Source organism: Dinoponera quadriceps, unplaced genomic scaffold (genome assembly GCF_001313825.1).
Source record: "Dinoponera quadriceps isolate SergipeBrazil2010 unplaced genomic scaffold, ASM131382v1 scaffold1153, whole genome shotgun sequence".
In the NCBI taxonomy this organism is placed as follows: Eukaryota; Metazoa; Arthropoda; class Insecta; order Hymenoptera; family Formicidae; genus Dinoponera; species Dinoponera quadriceps.
In genome coordinates this window covers 309,349-327,823 of record NW_014555324.1, presented here as the reverse complement: position 1 = coordinate 327,823, position 18,475 = coordinate 309,349, and the positions used below count along the sequence as shown (strand labels likewise).

The following is an 18,475-nucleotide window of genomic DNA, read 5'->3' as shown; positions in this document are numbered from 1 at the left end:
TTGGATTGGCAATTACAGTCGCACGGCTTTTTGTGCTGCCTAAAGTCACATTACGAGAGTAGCACGCCGTGCGTCGTAAAAATTACGCCGTAATAACACAACGGGGGATATACGTGATGTGATATAACGCGTGATAGAAAAGTAAATGAAATAAAATGTATCAAACGCCGGAATTACCAGCTGTAAATGTCTACGTGCTTTACTTTCCCGTGGAAACGAACGATCGACAGATCACAGCGCGATATTACATCTTCAGCTCGAATACTAGCTGTATATGGAAAAAAGGAATCAGCTGCCCATACAATACAACTGAAATTTAGTTACCAGACCTAGTTTTTAGCTGTGGGAACAGAAAACTAGGTACAGGGACGGAATAAATTAGCTGAATTAATTAAATTTCAGTTATACGGACAGCTAATCTTTACCTGCGCAGTAAAAAATATTTTGTACTCTTATTAAGATCGGTCTTTGTTAAAATTTTGCTGTTAAATTTTTAATATGTCCGTATCTTAATTTAACATGTTTATGTTATCCCAACATTTTGCGTTGTGTCGATTAACGTATTAATTTGATGTTAATTTTCGACGTGATATTTGTGTTGCTTTTCAATACATTCACCTTGTGTTAAATTAACACAGAAATTTGAGTGAGCCGCTCGGGACATGTGAAATGTGTTGAATTTAACACAAAATTGTTTACCGTGCGTGAGAGGTAATTTTCAGCCGCAGGAGCTACCTCTTTTTTTCCCGTGTATAATTAATAAGCGGCGAAGGGTCGAAGAGATCGGTTTGTTGCTCACTGGCGAAAATTCCACAGGACGTCGCGCTTCGATCACGATTATGTATTCATAAGTAAACGTGTCACGGGGGAACGCGGAGGGTGCGCGAGGAACAACGGCCGAGGTCCGGGCGCTTCCATCCAGCGCGGTGGACGAGAGTGAGATGCCGTCGCTTCCCATTTATGGCCATGCCCGACACAAAATTGACACACGATGCCTTTTAAAGGCCGGCATTGATTGGATACTTGGGTCTGGGCGCGAACGAAAGGGGCAGCCGACGGCGCGGCGCGGTCAAATCGTACATTGTATCTGGAAATGGGACGCAACCGATGCGCGGGATATGCTGATATGTTCCTTTTCTCTCTCTCGGGAGGAAGAAGTCGTCATCGTCGTCGTCGTGGCATACTTTCGCGAGACCGCGGCCAACGGGCCGTCGTCCGTGCGAAGGCAATCATCAAAATTCATGCGACGCGAAATAAGTTCGGCTGAAGTTGGATTGCGGTTTTAATAAGTGCCAATGCGAGTTTTTTGATCTCACTGTTGTGGGACACTGCGACGGCGGAAGTTTTCACAGAGCGAAATTACCGCGCGGTAACGCGAAACATTAGACGGGACGATCTCGCACGACGAGAACGATATCATCGAATCACGTCGTTTAATTGGAATTAGGTACGTTACGTTTCCGACGTAATGCGATTTTATCGGGTACGCTTACGCCGGGGGAGTGTTTACGCGAATTAAATTATCCCGGATTGACTCGATTAAACTATCCCGGGGATCGCCCGTGATCATTTCGAATGCTTAAACTCGCGAGCACCGAGTTGTGATAAAGTTGTGCCGCGAGGAGCAGGGGGAGGAGAAGGAGGAGAATGAGAATGAAGAGGAACGGATACCGGAGTCACGGGAGACGTTGCATGCGATAGAATATTCGCCGCAGAAATTTCGAGGAGGAAGGATAGGCAGAACGGATATCTGGGTATGAGATCACATGGACATCCGGTTCGGAGAGCGAGCTGGGCGCACGGAGCGAGGCGTCAATGGGAAGTGCGTTATCAGCGCGCGCGTGGTGCCTCCATCCTCCCTTTTTCCAGTTCTCAACTTCCAGCTTTTGTCTCGCTCCGCGATCCCCGACCGTTTCGTCGGGGCGACCTGATTTTTTAACGAATGTGAAAGTGCCGGAAAGTGGGTCGCGGAGATTAACTTAGAGTTTGCTCCAAAGGGGAAAAGGGAGCGGGGGGACGGACATTTATATCGTAATTTTATTTATTAAAGAGAAACCGAGTGAAATAATGCGATTCTTATTTCGCTTGAAACTGAGTAGTAATTTTGAGAAAATATTCAGGAAATAATAGACGTTTAAACGGCGAATTGAACCAATTTTTAAAAATGTGAAAAAGTAAAAGAATTCAACATAATCAATATAATCAATATATGAAAATATCAGAAATAAATCAATTATTTAGCTCTCATAGGAAGTTGTACATGTCCTAGTTTTCCATAAAGGTATTTTTAGAGATGAGTTCTTAAGGAACAATCGATCCATTCTTCGATTAAGAATTCAAGTCGACAATTGTTCTGTCACATTTACGATATAAGAACGCGAGATATTAATTCTAACGTTTAAGAAAGGCTTAATTTTGCAAATATTTTGCGGGAATATCATTACCTACACGTTCAGTAACTCTGTGTGTTTTGCGCGGGGATCATTTCGCACAAAGCGTAAGATGATGGCGCCGTCCGACGTTCGCCCGACGGCGGACCGGAAACGCGCTGCACCCCCGCATTTTGCGATATCAAGGAATGGCAAGGAACGCGTAGGACTGCAACGCGTGTATCCGCTTTGCGGCCGTTATCAGCGCGACGCGTCTCTTATCGGCGCGTGAAATGCACCGGTGACGAATCCACAATGAATCGGGCGCGAATCAGGAGGCAGATGCTGATTGCCGATACATCTTCCCCGCGAATGGTGATCCTTCGGGGACGTTGCACTCGGAAATTCTGAATATGAATTCCCCTCTCCAGTCGGGATACACAAATTCTAATTGTCGGGAGCGCCGGTGGTCGTCGCTGCTGGCGAACCGACATTAACGCGTCCTGCGCGCGATCCTTCGCGAAAAAAGAATATTCCACAATTCTCAAAGACGAGATGAATTCCAGGGGATGAATACTTTCGCGTAATTATCAATTTCTTAAGTACGACTAATAAAACGGAAAGGAAAACAGCACTCTCTCGAGCAAACGGGGAATGTTTTTAGCGAAGTTTGAGGAGCGCCCGCGTGAGTATCGATTACGATAATGAACGGTTTCACGTAAGGAGATTATTAGAGAAGACCTTCCGAATTGTTCCTCCGTTTCCTTCGGGATAATTTTACACTAAAAAGGAAAACGTGTTACACTAAAAAAGAAAAAAAAAAGTGCCATAACGAGCGCTTTGCTCGATGCGCCGAGAATGAACATAATATTTTCTGATAACGAACGTCTCGCACGTCGCAATATCCTCCCTTCTCGCGCAAAGTTAGCCCCCTCCCTCGCGCCTGTATCACAAATTTTTTCCCCCGAGGAGGAGAGAAAATAAGGGAATATCTTCCAATATAAATTTTTTTTTGCCGGATTTCCGCCGGAGAACACCGGGCCCATCTTTCCCGCGACGTATCGAAACGAGTTTCTCAATAGCAGATTGTTACGTTAGTATCGAACACCGCCTCTAGCACGGTGTCGAGGGATGTCGATTTAACACATAGTTTCGGTATCGGAAGAGAAAAAGAATATAGTCCACGACGCGCAACACGACGCGAAAAGAGAGAGAAAGGGAGAGAGCCGGCGGAGAGATTTCTTTATCGGCGCTTAGATACCCTACTTTCCTCTGGAAGAGAGGCAAAACAAAACAGGGGCTGCACGCGCGCACTACCGATCGCCGCGTCTTCTCTTTCATCGCGTGGGCGTGTGGTCGCTTCCCCCCTGAAATTTTCTTTGCTCTTTCATCTATCCCCCCTCTATTCCCTTGCCCGTCCGCTGCCCCTCTCGTTTCCGACTCGTTTTAATTAGAACGGTGCTGCATCGCTTGTTTTAACGGGCATTCGGGGGCGGTGAAATTCTCGGGGACGGTTTTAGACACCGGAGAATGTGAAAATGAAAGTGTAACACGCGCTCTAAATTTGCCGGCGTGCTCTAAAAGCTCGCTGCTCGCGCGTGTTCGCTTGATAGGACCCGGTCACGCGATCATTGTGCTCTCTGGCTCGCCGGTGTTTTAGCAATCTGTCCACTCTGCCTCGCAACGTAGGATCAACGGTCCCTTTTAATTTTCCCGGACGTGCCAGCGGGAAAAGCGAGCCTCCTGGCTTCTAGAGTTACCGTGCGCGCACCCCTACGAAGCGGAGGAATCGAACGAAACGCGTCCTGCGGAATTACGAGGACAATTTTCCACGTTGCAGGTTCCTCAATTTTATGGAGCCGGAATGAAGAAACAGGGGGATTTCACCGCCCACGCAAAAAAAAAGGAGACGCGGAATCTTCAGCCTCGGTTGAAGAATCTTCACACTTCTGTATTCCGAAAAGAGATTACAGAGGTAAGATAACGTAATTAATAATTACGCTGTTAGTCGGCTCGTCAAAGACAGCCCACTGTAGATGCCGCAGCGAAAAGAAAAAGATCTTCCACCGATAAGAGATTAGTTAAATCCATCTTTCGACTTGGAGCAGCCCGGTTCTCGGTCTGCGAGATGGAAGTCGGCAGCTTGAGTGTCAATTTGTGTCAATCCCGGACAACGAGACGATGACGGAGACAGCTTGATCGGCCGGGCCGCTCGCTCGCTCGCACGTGGGTATGCACGTAATACGTAATATCTGGGTAATCGTTACGTAGATAGGGATCAATGCCAAACTAGCGAGAGGAACGCGAGATGCCAGCAATTTATCATTAACGCCCACGTACGGAGAGCCGGGCCGAATCGTTAACCCGAAGCGGCAGAATTGTGCCATTCCCACTACTCCTACGGCAATTTCAAAGCGAGGTCTGCGCCGGCACGGTGCACCGTGTGCGCACACCGCGGCACAGCTTGAAAAGTCGGCACCATCTACCCTGGATCTGCCCAGAAAGGACCATGACGTCAGTTCGGTCCGCCGTTTTACGAGTGACACCGTATAAGCCGCCGGCGAGAGCCGATGTCCCCGTCGTAAATTTTCGGCGATGTTAAGCCCCAACGTTCGCGCACGATGTTATTAACTGACACGTGAACGCTCTCCGGCGAATTCGCGGTTTTCCTGGCGGAACCAAAAGTCGGGGGGGCTAGCGCGTTGAGAAACGGTGAAATTAAAACGGTATCGTTGCGTGGAAAAATATGGGGTTCAAAAATTCCGGGATAATTTTTCGGATCAGGAGATTAAGTTTCGAAATGATTTTCGGATTGGGGGGTCTCAATTCTGAAACGAGCTTTGAGATGACCGGTAAAACGGATTGCCACGTCCGATATGGAGTTTGCGATGAATCGTTCGCGAAACGAGAAACACTCGCGGTAATCGAGAAGGAAGTGCGTAAATCAACTCAAGAGAATCTGTTATATCAACACGAGATATAAATCGCGTCGACTTTTAACGATCGCATCGGAATTGTAAATTACGAATTTTAATTGTAAAATGATAGACCGAGAAGGAGAGAGACAGAGAGAGGTAAGGAGCGAGGAGGAGCACAAGAAGGTTGCGTAACGTGAACCACACCGGAGGAAATCTTCGTCCGGCGTTTCAGACTATTCGTTTCTGTTGAGCTGGAAAAGGGTCATGACGTCAATTCGCGTCTGTTCGTTTCGTGCTAACGCCATGTAAACTGGCCAACGAGAAAATACGCGTTATGCTCGTAAAATTAGTCGTTTCCTCGCGAACTGAATAAACTTGCGTCCGAACCGCGTTTAACGCGCGCGCTTCAGACTGCGTCGTCCAGTTACGTAACGCCAACGAGGAGGACGGCGAAGCGTTTTAAATCACCATCGAGTATCGTCCAAGTCGCACTGTATTAAACCTGTTGACACGTTTGTTATCAGCACGAGAGGAACAGTTTTCCAATTATAAACGACGGAAAATGTACGATTTGTACGACGCGTCACGACGAAATCGTAACTTTCGTTTAATTTCAATTATATAGATTTCGCTTCAGCGCGAATTCGAATTGACGCGTCCGTTACCGCGCTTTATTTGGGAAACTCTTCTCACAGCTACCCTGTATTTATGTATGTAACCGTATAAAACAACGTATACACGGGCAAAATTGGCTGAATTAATGTAACATGATATAACTAAGTGCGTTTAGGCGGAAGGAAGTAGAATTTCTAATTGAAAATATAATACGATCTTATACGGATAAATAAAAAAATATTAGAGTTTTAGTCTAAAAATTTGTATACGTCTGTATTTGCGGATATATAAACTCATGAAATACTTGAAATATACAAATGCATACTGCATATAAGTAACATTTATTTGTGTGTAGTATGCGTTTTTCTGTATATGAATCGCGGAGGAGAATTCGCAGAACGACGAAGCTCGTGGAAATAATCCCACCGATCGCTCTCGTTATGACGTAACTGTTAGCGTCGCTTTTTAGGGTTCTCGGCGTGTTTAGGGCTGGACACAAGAGCACTAGTGCATCGGACGGAGATGCTCTCGAGACACCGCGATTGCACGTGCGATCTCGAACTGCAATCTCTTTAAACCCACGGGGATTCTCTCCTAATCCTCGAGTCCATCAATGTCCTCATCCCGCGACAAAGTAGCTTAAGACGAGAAGCGGATCCCGCTTGGCGAAGGCATTAAAAATCTCGGGAGGTCCGATAAATTCAGAAACGCCGGCGAGTGTGAGAGAGGCCGACGGGGGGACGACGGGTCTTTTTTAAACAGAACATCCGTGAAGAATCCCGTAAATCAACGACGGTGGCAAGCAGGCGGCGGCGGTGGCAGCTCGATACAAGGAGAGATCGCACCGGTGCACGCTGCACTTCTTCTCTTTGACCGGCCAGAAAGGGCCATGACGTCACCTTCCCTTCCAACGAAAGGCATGCCTGATGTAATCCGCGCGTACGTACATACGGCGAGAAGCGCGACAAGACGAGAGAGAGAGACAGAAAAAGAGAGAAAAAAGGGAAAACAAAAGAAGGAGAGAAAAAGGAAGAAGCGGGAGAGATCGGTGGTGGAAAGAAGAGAAGGAGGAGAAGGGGTAGGCAGAAGAAGGGGTGAACTCGTTCCCGAATCGACGGCCGTTCATTACGGCGACAGAATGCGTAATTCGTCATGCCTCGCGCGTTTTAAATGGCCACTCGCGTCGCCGAACGATAAGAGAGCTTCGCTCTCTTCCTCTCTGCGCGCTGCTCGCCTCCACGGCCGCTGCGACCCGGTTTCCATTGTTTCTATGAACCGTTGTGTTTTTACCTGGTCGATCGAATTGTTCGGCGCGCGCGAGGCGGGTCTCTGTAATTTGTGAGAATCGCGGACTTAAATCCGAAGACGCGCCGAGAATACGGATTCGCACGAGACGACTCGGGCTCGCTTCTCATTCTCGCGCCGAACTCCTTAACTCAAATCGTGACCTCCGCTTCTCCACTTTCTCACCCGTGGTTCCCCGCCGAGCGGGGGTTTCCCCAGGCGCGCAGCGATTGTACACTCGCGCTTTGCCAATTTTCTCTACTGATATTTCGTGCCTCCCGACTTTTTCAGGCACGATTTTGTATTTCCTTGTAGAGAGAGTTTATCCCGAAGTGGAGTTTTCCTCGAGAACGAAATCTTCTTTCTCGAAAGTTCGGAGCGAAGAGTCTCCTTTCTCTCTCTCTCTCTCTCTAGTAAAGAGAAGGGAAGATAAATTTTTTTTTTACATATCGAGGAGCTCCCATGTGTCTCCCGAAAGACATTAATTACGCCTCTCCGGCCGAAGATGCAAGATGCTAGCGGCACGCATCGCGGCTGAACGATCGATGCGACACAATTAGCAGGCGATGCGCGCCGCAAATGAGAACGTGTGACACGCTGCACCGTTGTAATTGGCGAATTGCGGCACACGTGGCGGCATGACGGTCCGTGATAATAACCAAAATTTTCGTTCTTGCGTAACGAATTGATTACGCCGACGGCGGGGCAGGCGACACTTCCTGTTTGCATCGATCGAAAGTTTTCGGGACCAGTGGAAAGTGGAGCGTTTGATGTGCCGAGGAAAGGTGACGAGCTACTTCCGGTAATCGACGTTATTTTTCTTGGAGCGTCTCCTCCAGTTCCATTAACATGATCGTGAACCGCACGCCCACGATAGCAAATAAATCACGTTAGGGAGCCTCTAGCGTTGGCGTTGCCTCGTGAAGTCATCGACTTCGGTTGAATTTCCAAACGGTCGGGAGGGAATTTTAAGAAGATAAATACGGAAAATTTAATAATAACTTTCCTAATATCTCAGATACCTGCGCACCTCGTCAAGTTTAAATTGCAATTCTATTAAAGGAAAATCCGTTTGAAAAATCAAACGTAGGATATTAGAAATTTCGTTGTCTATTTAACTGAAACTTGTGCAATTCGCAAAGCACCCTGTAATTTTGATCGTTCGAAAGCTGAAAAGCTTCATCGACGACTCGCCGTACTTCCGACGACGAAAACCGATTCCGCCTGCGACGGAGCTGCAGTGAAGGACACGTCTTCTTTAAGAGATATCTATTTGTATCTGACACATTTTGTAAGATGTATTTATCGCGATTAATCAATAAAGCCAAGTGGACATTTAAATAATTAGGAGCGGTGTATGTGCACATGTAAGCTGCCAAACTAATTGCGATATGGAGGATTTAATTCAACGTTTCAGTCGCGAAGATTGACGCCGTCCTATTTCGCAGTCCGCACGCGAATGAATAATTTGCGCCCTCGCGCGATTAATAAACGCGCGAGATGTGCCGGCGCGGTCGCGTTTGTACGCGCACCAATACCACCGTCGTCGTCATTACCGACACGTACACCGCGCTGTTTTATTTATTCGTGACATTTCGGTAATCGCGAATACTAAATCGCACTCCGCGTCGCGCGACAATTCGGTGATAGTATGTTTTTGCCGCGATTTAATTTTATTATTCTAATGAAGTACACACACACACACACACACACACAGTCGAAGACTGCACATACAATTTCTACGGCTGTATTCATAAAATCGGTTTTACCCAGTCGCTTCGCAACTTTTACTCTCTTTCCGCGTGCATCACAATTCTCGAGTAGGACATTACGGGGAACAGCGCATTTGTCAGGCGAAAATATTCGCGCGGTCCCAGTAAATATTTTTTTAATTACTGTGGATTAAAAAGTTGCCTCCCGCGTAAATAGCCAACTGCGTGATTACGCAAATAATTGTGATTAATTACGATGAAATTATAAATAGAAATTTACATCGAGAATATATAACGTTTATTTATGAAGCAAATCTCTCGGGATGTTTTCAGTTTTTATTACGTGTCGGAGAAAGGACGCAAAATATATTTGTTTGGTAAAAGTAATGCATTATAAAAATCGCGCAAATGTCGCTTTTCAGCGGCTCTGATGGCTTGTCGAACGTACGATTTGCGTTCGGAAATTCGGATCGGTGATGAGTTTCGTATTGACAGCTTAGAAACGGTTGATTGAGAGTGAATAAAAAAAAATAAGAGCAAACACAAAAATAGGGAAAACGTGAAAAACGATGTCAATTGGAAAAAAAAAGTGAAACGTGCAAAGCAACGCACGACACAGTTTAAAATATAAATTAGTATATGGAGTGTCCCAGATTAAGTCCAGAAACGAAGCTTTCAATTAAGTGTTAATTCTTAAATTAGCTTCGACTCGAAAATTCGCCAGGAGGATTGCACGACACGGCCTGAATTTGCAAGAAGCACGAAGCGCACCTCGCTCGAGCCTTTTATTAGCCTGTATCAATAGCCATTACATGAAACTTCTCTTTAGATACTCAAATTTTCATTTCGTGCTAGATGTGAAGTTTTTAGCCAAATCGCGATTACGCACACAATGTCGTATATGCTATATACGATTCGAATTACGAGGGCAGTCCGATAAGTACTTAGCCTACAAAAGAAAAACGAAAATTTTGGAAAAGTGGCGATTTATTTCTCAACATAGTCTCCTTTTAGCTCAATACACTTGACCCAGCGATGCTCCAACTTCTTTAACCCATCTGAAAAATACGTTTTCTCGAAGTCTACAAAGTAGGCCTCCGTGGCGGCGATGACCTCCTCATTTGGCCAAATTGGTCGAATTGGACTACGAATTGCTGCCCCATCCACCGTATTCTTCAGATTTGGCCCCGTGCGACTTTTTTTGTTTCCAAACTTGAAAAGTCACTCGTCGGGCAGAAATTTGAGTCGAATGAGGAGGTCATCGCCGCCACGGAGGCCTTTGCAGACTTCGAGAAAACGTATTTTTCAGATGGGTTAAAGAAGTTGGAGCATCGCTGGGTCAAGTGTATCGAGCTAAAAAGAGACTATGTTGAGAAATAAATCGCCATTTTTCCAAAATTTTCGTTTTTCTTTTGTAGGCTAAGTACTTATCGGACCGCCCTCGTATATTTCTATTCTTTCGTTGTAACATTTTTCATTTTAAAACCGTTGAAAAGCCTAATAATGTAATATTTAAAAGAAATTTCAGTGTTTCTGACAGTATAAAACATTCTAAAAATTAAAAAATTAAAAAAAATAAAAAATTATAATAAAAATACGTTCTGCAGTTTTCTTTTCGTACGTCATACTATTAATTTAGAAAAATTAAAATATAGCGTGTATTTCTTGAACTATAGCTAAATTTCTTTTTTCATTGACATTTTCTGTTTCAACACATAAACATAAATAGAGAAAAATTAAAATTCAAAAAGGATACAATTTATGATATGAAATTCGTTGACCATACTTGAGATTTGCCACACAGATGAGATATTCAGATTTGAATTTAGAGTTAGACACGAGTTTTTCCGCTGATTCGCGTTTACAAACGTAACGTCCGTCGCGTGCACTGTACGGTTTAAAGAAAAAAAAAAACCCTCAAATCTAATTCCAAATTTAAATCCGAGTATCTCACACGAAACAAGTTTCGTGCGACGACTATTGATACGGGGGCCTTAGAACCTGCGTGCATGTCGCGTGTATTTTTCGTACGTACGCGACGAGTGCGCGAGTCCATCCAGGATGTGTGCGACACATCCTCGGCCGAGAAGCGGTTACCGGTTTATCACCGCCTTGTGTCATATCGCGCGGTGTGTCGCGCATCGATGCCGGTCGACAGATTGCGAAACGCAGCGGATTCGCGGTTTCTGCTGCATAACAGAGACTCTTCTCTCGGTAGTGCGGGCGGGCATCGTGGGTGTCAGCTCGCCCGTAATTCCCTCTCGTTTCGCGCGATCTTCCCTCTTCCTCCGCATTTGGAAGCGTTCCGTTTCTGGCCGGTGACGCCACGGTGTCCCTGCGTTTTTCATTCTTCTCTTTTTGTCGTTTCTTTTTTTTTCTCATTCCCTCTCTCTCAGTCTTTTCGGCCGATTCCAGCATATGTTCGCCGGCGACAAAAATCGCGTCCGAATGGAGAGAATGGAAAACGCGACGGTTACACAGGTCTGCCGTTCTCATCAGCGTTTTTTAATCCTTTCGCTCTCGACGACCCAATTATAGCGACGTATCTTCTTTTTCATTTCTCGACGGTCGTTTGTGCGCGCGCGTAGTATCCCGTAGAATCGGTGCTCGGTGTTCCGTTTGAGTAATCGCCTCTGCGAGTTTACGGTTTAAGTAGATTAACATTCGCGACGTCCCGTCCGGCTTATTGATTTCCTTGGACGCGGAGAAATCGTCCGGGATAATAGGCGAAATTTTACGTAAATTGACGATTACTTCGTTAAAACCGTTAACGACACCAATACACCCGCAAACAAACTCGCGTCGCGTCGCGAACTTTAATTAAAACGCGAAACGGCCGCCTGTAAAGAAACTAATTAGCGTTGTAATTGGTTTAGCCGGCGGTCGCACGTGCATGCGCGCGCGATATATGGATAGAGTTATTGCGCTAGAAGCACGTACGACGGCGTGCGAGACGCAGTGAGAAAAGAGAAGAATCATTTTCACAAAATAATACCATCGACACTCGAATGTTATCTCGTGTACGCGTACGCGTTCACATCGAGACGGTTCACATCGAGATTTCAATAACAATAATGACTTATTAGCAGTTCGCCACCAGAAGTTTCTTTTATGACGATTCGCGGCCCTTCCGCTTCGTTCGGCCGAGAGACGATCGCGAAACGGATCGCAAATCTCCGAGCGCGACGCCCTCGGTCTGCTTTTATGCTGCTTAGGAAAGAAAAGTTTTACGTAACGACCCACCGAGGACCCACCCGGACATGGAAATGAAGCGGGGTCGGCGGTTACCGCTCGACAAATATTTCCAGATAGTGTACAAATCTTAAGCGTTCCCGACGGAAATTCTCGAGACAGCTTCGAGAGCCCGCGGATCGAGAGACTATCCTTCTCTACGTCGTTCTCCTCGTCGACGTTGGACGCTGCCGGCCAGCTCTAAAGAGCTTATCTCGAAGCCTAGCTCAAGTTACCTCGCTGTATCAGTGCGCACTTAATGCCTCACTTTGTAAAAGCCCCGAAGTATCACGGAATCTGCTTAATGATGTAGGGATTAATCTACTCACTCGGTAGCCCTTCTCCCCGGTACCTCCGGGCTCCCCGCCCGCTCCCTTCTCGCCCTTGGGTCCGGGTGGTCCGTCGGGCCCGATGTCGCCTGGAAGACCCTCCGTCCCGCTGGGCCCAGATATCCCATGGTATCCCGGCTGCCCTTTGATTCCGGCACAGTTGCATTTGTACGAGTCTCTGCAGATCTGAAACAAACGTCACGAGTGCGCTCGTTAGAGAAAATTCCTCCTTGCGAGCGGTTCGAGTACGCGCCAACCGTTTTTCCGCCGGCATCAATAATTTCGACCGAGGTTTCAACCGGATTTCAGCGGACAAGCCGGTTTAACGCGCGAACCGCACGGGGAAGCGTCGGGCTTTACGAAATCTTTTTTTCACTTATCCCGGAAACATAAAGTCGGGGAGAAGTGCAGAAGAGCTCCCGGGCGCTCCAAGTTCCGCGGGGAGTTTTGATATTTCTAATTTCATACACGAAAACGCCGCTTTATTAACGACGAACGGCGGCGGTCGCGCGCCAACAGAAAACGAATATTACGCGCAACGCGCGATAAATTGCATTTATCTAGAATGGAAATAAAGTATCTACAACGACGGATCTTGTCGGGGTGCGCGCGCGATAAAAATTGATTAAAAAACGGTTTTGTTATATCGTTAAAAAATCGGAATCGAGGACAGGGACTGCTGAAGAGGAAGAACGCATTGATTGCGGCCAGTGGCGTAAGCGAAACTTGCGGGCTCGAAGTGCGGAGCGACGTCGAGAATACCTCGTCGTCCCGCTTCCATATTCTTCTCGTCGCTTTTGTAACGTCGAAATAAACGTCGTGATTCTTCAAATGTTCGTTTCCGCCGTTTCTGCTCGCCAATCTCCTTTCCGGATCTCAGACATCGCGAAGCTTGTAATGAACAAAGTAATCCTGCTATTAACACCGGTATAAACGGGAAAGTAAATATCGCGTGCGGCTAATTGATTCGAGCTTTTACGGAAAATGAAATTCCTGACGAAGAAACGTCTGCACGGTAAAAAATGTTGTGTTGTATTCAACGTATTTTATACATTTCAAACGGTCCACTTAAATTTCGGCGTTAATTTAACATAAGATGAATATGAAAAGTAATGCGAATATTATGTCAAGAATTAGTACAAAATTCAAATACGTTAATCGACATTGAAGTGTAAAATGTATCATTTTAACGTACACATGTTGAATATCGACGCGACACAAAATGCTGAGATAACACAAAACGCACGGATGTGTTAAAGATTTAACACAAAAATGTCAACAAGGACTGATTTTCACCCAAGTACAAAATGTTTTCTACTGCGCGGACGACTCAATATCTCGCGAAATCATTCCGTCCGGAGCGAGCTATTCTTTCGTAATTGAAAGAACTTTTCTGACAGGTAAGATAAGATCGACATTTGTAGATCCTCCTTGGAAAGGAATACTTCGTCTGTCGATTCGCGAGAGTTTTTCTCAGTCTCGCGTATTCATAGATTTCTAAATTGACAACCGATATTGCGATAAACCTGTCACTACGCCAGTGTAATACGAAGGCCGGCCGCGCGCTCTATTTGAATAACGTGGAAGAGAACGAAAACGGAATCGTGCTTCCACACATTTGCCTTGTAGATGAAAGTTCTGCTTGTGTCAACGACGCGCTCCAGGACCGGCCAGGCTTTCAAGGAACCTTCGCGACATCGTGTACCCGTCCGTGTATACCGCTCCTCTCCCCTCGCTTGTCCGCGATCTCTCTGCACGTGCCTCATTTTTGTTCTGCACTTTATGATGTTATCGTTCGTCGCAGGATACAAAGTGCGCACGATGCGGAGAATTTTTCGGATGACTCGACGAACATGTGCCGGTCGACGAGCAGGGACGAAATTGGCGACGAGTGTCGGACAAAGACATGGGAAAACAAAGCATTTTTCCGGAAACGTTCGTAAAAATTCGTACGACCTGAATTGCTCGTGGCGGACTGTTTGAGAAATTCGCACATCGGCGAAGATTCGCAGGAGAGAGGACGCTGCTCGAGGGACTTTTTAAGCTGTAAGCTCGGTCTCATCTCAAGGCTATTGTTACTTATGCAATGATATAACCGCGGCCGCATAATCTCAATGTCGTCATTACGTTACTGCGAAGGACGGCGTCGTTCTACTTAAATATCGCGGGGAAGAGGATCTGGAAATGCGGCTCCATATTGCGGCGGAATAAGAGCGACGCAAATCATTTTTCATTTCCCAGGCGTGCCGGTAACTTTCAGTCCTCCTAAAGAGGAATATGCCTTTTCGCCTCTCCCGACAAACTTATTCCGCTAAATTAAGCCAGATATAATGGCAGCGAGAGAGAAATTTAATGCGACGTCAGTGTTGCCGTTTCGCTACCGAGACGTGTGTGGCGCACGTAAAAATCTAATACATATATTGGTGCCTGAACTTCCGCGAATGCTCTGAGAGAGATGAGCGTGCGGCTAATTATATTTAACGAATGACGCGAGGAAACGTCAAAAGCCGCCTGAACTCGCTTAGTGAAGCCATTCACGTGCGCGCATTATCCCCTAATATCAATATCACGTCGTCAGCGTAATTCGTGCAATTAACTTAAGTGCGTGGGATCGCTCAAAGCGGCTCCTCCCGACAATCTCAGCGAACGCGCACGCGAGAATATGTATGCAAGCTGATTCCGCATTTTCTCTTTTTTCATCTTCTTCTTCTTCTTCTTCTTCCTCCCTCGGGCTGGCCACGCGGTTTTATATCTCTTCTTTATCTACGTCCGAGAAGAAATGCGTGTCAACGACGAGAGATACACACGTAGCGAAGTAATATAAAAGTAAGATATAAAAAGGGAAGCGTATCATAGTAGGCTGGCGAGATCTCTGTCATTGCAAAATTGAACGCGCGAGATGCGCGGGGATAATGTTTTCGAGCGCGAAAATAGCTTTTCCTACGAGTGGCAACAAAGAGATTCCATATGGATTTCCTGTATAGATTTCCACCTGATTTTTTTTTTCTTTTAGGCTATTTCATTCGGGTTAGGACGGAGAATATAACTTTATTTAGAATGGGGTTTAATAATATTATATCTACGAAACTGTTATTTTACCAAGAGACGAAACTTGGGGAAGGCCCAAAGTTAATGTACATTATTATGTACACCTAAGGGCTTTAAAGAGTTGAGAACACTTAGGCGCGCAGAAAAATCGGCAGATTCCCGCGGATCTTTTCCTCGAGCAGAATGTCGAGTGAATCCTTCATAAATAACGACGACCGACCGGTGTCCGGATCCGGTTCTCCTTTTCCTTCGTCTCCGCGCGAGATGCGTCCTGCGCGCTCGATCGCTCGACCTCGTCGCATAACGATATCCTACCAAATATGTAACGGAGGCGGTGGCGGTGGTCGCGGCGCCTCTCCCTGTTTCCACGCATCTCGGCAACATGACGTAACGCACCAGACCCGTCGAGGAATCGCGCGCGCGCGGCTACGCCGTGACATAATTCCGCGATTACGCGCGCGCGATCCGCCGGGAATTAAGGCTCGTTTGTGCGTCGCGACACGCTCCACTGAGAGAAGGCAGACGTCTCGCGAAGATGCCCTGATTTTGCGAAATATAGCCAGCTACTTGCATCTCATTCAAGCATCGCGCACATGTGCGTGTCTCAAAGTGCATGTTTAAATGCTCTTTGATAAGGTGTAATTCGAACAGTCGTCTGTTATATTGATACGCATTAATGAGGACCATTAATACCCATTAATGAGGATCATTTCGTGAAATCTGGAGTTCGAATCTTTTTACGAGAATAACGAGAGAGATCAATAATTTCTGGGTTGTGAATAACTTGAGGAATGGACATGTCACTTTGCAGTGAAAATTTGGGTCGACTTTAGGTAAAGTGAATAATACATTGGTTTATAGATTTTATTGGGGCTTCTGTTCTTTGCTGAAAATATCCTGCAAAAATAGTGAGAAAGTTAATTTTATCGTCGCTGTGCCATTAATTCCGACTATTTGTGGCAACTTAATACCAATAAGGCGGCGTGAATCTAGGTAATTCGCGGTAATCCGTTTAGGATTGTCCGCCGCGCAAATATACGGGCGCTTCGCGCAGGACTAAGCAGCCGCGGCATATGGTTTCGCTTAAGGAAACCGCCTGGTATAATCGCCACGCGGTAAAGATCAGTGCGGCAAGTGTAGGTACACGAAGTGTAAGTACACGGAGCCTCTTGCACTCTCTTTCTCTCTCTCTCTCTCTTTCTCGATGATGTACACGTGCTCGAAAGAGCTAAGTGCGGCCCCGTGCGGAGCCAACCGTTTTCGTTTAACAGCGGACGTTTACGCGAGCCGTCGCTCCAAATATTTAGGCTCGCCTCGAGGTTCGTGAACTCCGATTCCAAATTTACACCGTTACGAGATACGCGTTCTGCCATTACATCGAAGTTTAATTTTACATGCGCGTCGAACGTTGACTCGCGTTTAGCAATAAATTCACTGCGAAGAGAGGGAGAGAAGGGAAGAGGGAACAAGAATACGTTTCGAATGTATTTTGAAAATAATGAAGTTTCGGTTTAGCGTACGAATGTCGCGTCTATATGTGCATTTCGAAGTCCATGTTTGAGAGACTTGCATAAAGGCTCGGAAAAAATCCGGGTTTCTTCCAATTTTCCGCGACTTTTCTCAGTTTCTTTTCGCAAATGAATGACAAAAATGAAAAAAAAAAAGGGGGATTCTTTTTAACTATAGAGACTTATATACCTCTCATTATTTTTAATGAATTTGTGATATGTTTGAGAGGCATTTCTTTTTTTTTATGAGGTGTCTTTTATGGCAGCAGGTTGGTTCTTACGGTACGCCGCAAAAGCAGGAAGTACACGCGACGATAAAGCCGTTTATTCAGGACTACCCAGTACGTGCGTTTCAATACCATTCTCGATTAGTCGTGGATTGCCACCATTGAGACCAACGTGACGCCTTCGCAATTGTACCTAGCGCCACGATAACGATAATGCACGCTTCGAACCTCCGGCTCGCCGCAAAATAGCCTGTTCGCCTATCCGGCTCGAGTTCAGCAGGATCAACAGGTGTATTCGAACTGGACGAGCGAGCGGCGATAGAAAATGCGCGGTATTAGTATCTCTCGAACGAAGTTTCCTAGCTTTGTCAACCGATCGCGATCACTGAACGTGTCGCGAGTAGTGACCAACAAACAAATAATTCTAGGTACAATCAGGTGGGAAAGTTGCCTAAGACTTTACCGATTTCTCCAAATAGAAAGAAGAAAGAAAGTCCATAAAAATTTCTCCGAGTGGAAGGAAGAATTCCCGGAGAATTTTCCGGCTACTTCCGAGCATAGTGGACACGCCCACGGTATCGGTAATAAAAATAACAACGGGCCGTGCCAGGTATAATTTCCCCTGAGTGATTTACGAGGTCATTAAATCGTTATTTTGCGCGCAGGAATTAATTTTTATCACCGAGCACGCGTTACTGATTTATCGCGCGAACCTCGGAGCGTCGAGAGAGCCGTCTTGTGCGTGTACATCCGTGCATACGTGAGATGCGTGCGAGGATCGATCTAATTAAAATGAAATGCAAGATGAAATCGTGGCGCAACGGAGTCCGACATTAAATTACGGTCACATTTAACCGCGTAATACTTCGGCGGGACGAATCGATATAGCCATCTCACCTGGTCGCTTTAAGCAACCCGTCTCTCTGTGCTCGGCTCGGCTCGACCGGTTCATTTCGCGGCCGATATCTTCGTGGTATCGACAACGCCGAACTTTCTCGTCGGGTTGCGCCGCGCATTAATCGCGCGCGAGGTAATATTCGGGGATTCAATATGCGCTCCCTTGCGAGCTTTCAATTGCATTTATTCCGGACTACCGTCGAGGAGATATGAGACGCGGATTGATGGAAGCGGGGAGAGAAAGAGGAGAGAGAAAAATACGCACTGTCGCGAGAAGAAGGATCGTTTCCCCCTCATCTTTCGTTCGTTCGTTCGTTCTTAAAAAAAAAAAAAAAAA

The 18,475-nt window shown here is 46.1% G+C and overlaps 1 protein-coding gene across 1 annotated transcript in view; it reads right to left on the bottom strand.

Annotated features, from left to right (window-relative positions):
• LOC106743829 (collagen alpha-1(IV) chain) overlaps positions 1 to 18,475 on the bottom strand; it is a 55,926-nt gene that overhangs the window by 18,755 nt on the left and 18,696 nt on the right. Inside the window, exon 2 of the mRNA XM_014618040.1 lies at positions 12,459 to 12,644. Coding sequence (XP_014473526.1) covers positions 12,459 to 12,644 — 186 coding nt within the window. The remainder of the gene's footprint in view (positions 1 to 12,458; positions 12,645 to 18,475) is intronic.